Source organism: Austrofundulus limnaeus, unplaced genomic scaffold (assembly GCF_001266775.1).
Source record: "Austrofundulus limnaeus strain Quisiro unplaced genomic scaffold, Austrofundulus_limnaeus-1.0 Scaffold1396, whole genome shotgun sequence".
Taxonomy (NCBI): Eukaryota; Metazoa; Chordata; class Actinopteri; order Cyprinodontiformes; family Rivulidae; genus Austrofundulus; species Austrofundulus limnaeus.
Genome location: NW_013953798.1, coordinates 18,521 through 20,625, shown reverse-complemented (window position 1 = coordinate 20,625; position 2,105 = coordinate 18,521). Strand labels below are relative to the sequence as shown.

Genomic DNA, 2,105 nt, shown 5'->3' with positions numbered 1-2,105 from the left:
ATAGCTCGCTAGCAGCCTCGCACCGAGGACCTATCCACGTCATCATTTACCCAGAATGCTTTGTGTGCAAATAAAATGGCCCCATCCATGTTAAAATAAATTTTTAAAAATTTACAAAACCGAACATCCTACAGTATTTTTATAGTCTTTATTTTACAGTTAAAATTCATGTTTATCAAATAAAGTCTAATGTTACAACTAATCATGGATCCCTTTAAGGAGCATTGGAAATGTAGTTCTAGACAGATTTCCTTCTACTGGTGAACTGGTGATTGTCTGTGAAGCTGTAAAGGTCAGGATGTACAGAGCTCGTGGGCGATGGTGGGAGGCTGTTTTTCAACGTGCTGGCTGAGATCTCCTCAATTTTGTAGGAAACTGTCTGAAAGTACTGATTGGGGTTCAGCTGGGAGCTGAAGGAGTTCTGATGAGAAAAGACACAGCCCAGTCCTCGTATCCCTCCTCCAGTAGTGCCGTAGTCATGCAAGTGGTAGCGTATGCATGAGCACACCGACTGTAAATCATTCACCTCCATGCCGTACACCTCACGTCGCTGTCGGCCCCGCTGCACAGCTTTGTCTTGGATGTGGATCATCATGCTGCTACGATTGCCAGCGAGCGAGGCCCGTTCTTCTGCGTCCCGTCGCTCGTCTTCACTGTTCATCGTCAGGAAGCGGAGGACCACCAGGTTCAGAAAAGCCCCAATGACCGTCAGACCCACCAGGATGTACATGAAGCTAAAGGCCACGTACAAGGGCTTCTTCTGAAGGGCCCGGTTCTTCTGAAGGGCCACAAAATCCCCAAAGCCTATGGTTGTTAAGGTGATGAAGCAGTAGTAGTACGACTGGAAGAAGCTCCAGTCCTCGTAATGGGAAAAGGCAGCAGCACCGATACACAACGTGCCAATACAGGAGAAGAATCCCACCGTCACCATGTTTTCCATGGACACGTCTGTGATGCTCATGCCGCAGCACTTCTTGATACGTTTTAGGAGGCACTTGACGAACGTGTTCATCCTCTCACCCAGACTCTGGAACATGACAAGTGTTAGAGGGATCCCCAGGACAGCATAAAACATACAGAAAGCCTTCCCTGCGTCTGTCCCTGGTGCTGCGTGGCCATAACCTGAGAAGAAAAGGCAGAAAACAACAATGAGCAGTGCTTAGGTTAAGTGTTTTGGGAACAGCAGCCCCCAGAGTTATTTAATTGGATGTTCAAAAAGCCGCCAACTTATCAATTTCTACTAACAAGAAATTTCACTCAAAGTCTGCAAGGGTTGCCAAAAAAAACCCTGAGTAGGTGCATGCCACCAAGATGTGTTCACTCATTAATGTTATTGGTTTGAAATGTCCGGTGAGGTAAAGAAGTTTGGACAAGAGACTGGAAGAGTCAGTGAAGCTTTTAGCTTAATTACACTTTATATTTAGACCACATTCTGCTGACTCATGATAAAACGTTTGAGAATCAACCTGTAAGAAGAACCACAGACATGATGCCAGTTTTAATCCATCTTCATGTCTTCTTCATGCTACTCTATGTACATGGCATCCTGTTTGCAAAGTCTATTCAGAGATTAAACATGTAAGCCTTAAATATGGTGCTCAGACCAAATCTCTCTTCTGTTATCTGAAACAGAATCAGAGCCAAGAAACACCCATTGGCATCAGAAAGGCTGATGCTTCATGTGCATTCAAAAAGGAGACAGAATATTTTCAATGTGCTGTCCCTCAGTGTTAAAACTAATCTGTTTCTGTGAATAGGTTTTGTGTTTTTGTTCTCAAATATTGATATTTTCCCATTTGGCATTGCATCCCTAGAGTGTGTTTTAATTTTACAAAAAGCAAACAGCAACAAGTAAGTAAGTAAAATTTCATTTATAATGCATTGGTCTTAGAAATGATTTCACAAAGTGCTGTAAAATACAAAAAATACAAAAACAACAATGCAACAATCTACAGCAGGTAAAATAAGTATTAAACACGTCACCATTTTTCTCAGTAAATATATTACTAGAGGTGCTAATGACATGAAATTTTCACCAGATGTCGGTAACAACCCAAGTGATCCATACATATTTCATTTCAGAAGTCATTTTGCAGGTATACGGA

General features: G+C 42.4%; 1 protein-coding gene across 1 annotated transcript in view; it reads right to left on the bottom strand.

Annotated features, from left to right (window-relative positions):
- Positions 1-161: 161 nt before the first annotated feature.
- kcnk9 (potassium channel, subfamily K, member 9) overlaps positions 162-2,105 on the bottom strand; it is a 19,864-nt gene continuing 17,920 nt past the window's right edge. Inside the window, exon 2 of the mRNA XM_014032213.1 lies at positions 162-1,122. Within this exon, the coding sequence (XP_013887667.1) occupies positions 239-1,122 (884 nt within the window). The 3' untranslated portion in view covers positions 162-238. The remainder of the gene's footprint in view (positions 1,123-2,105) is intronic.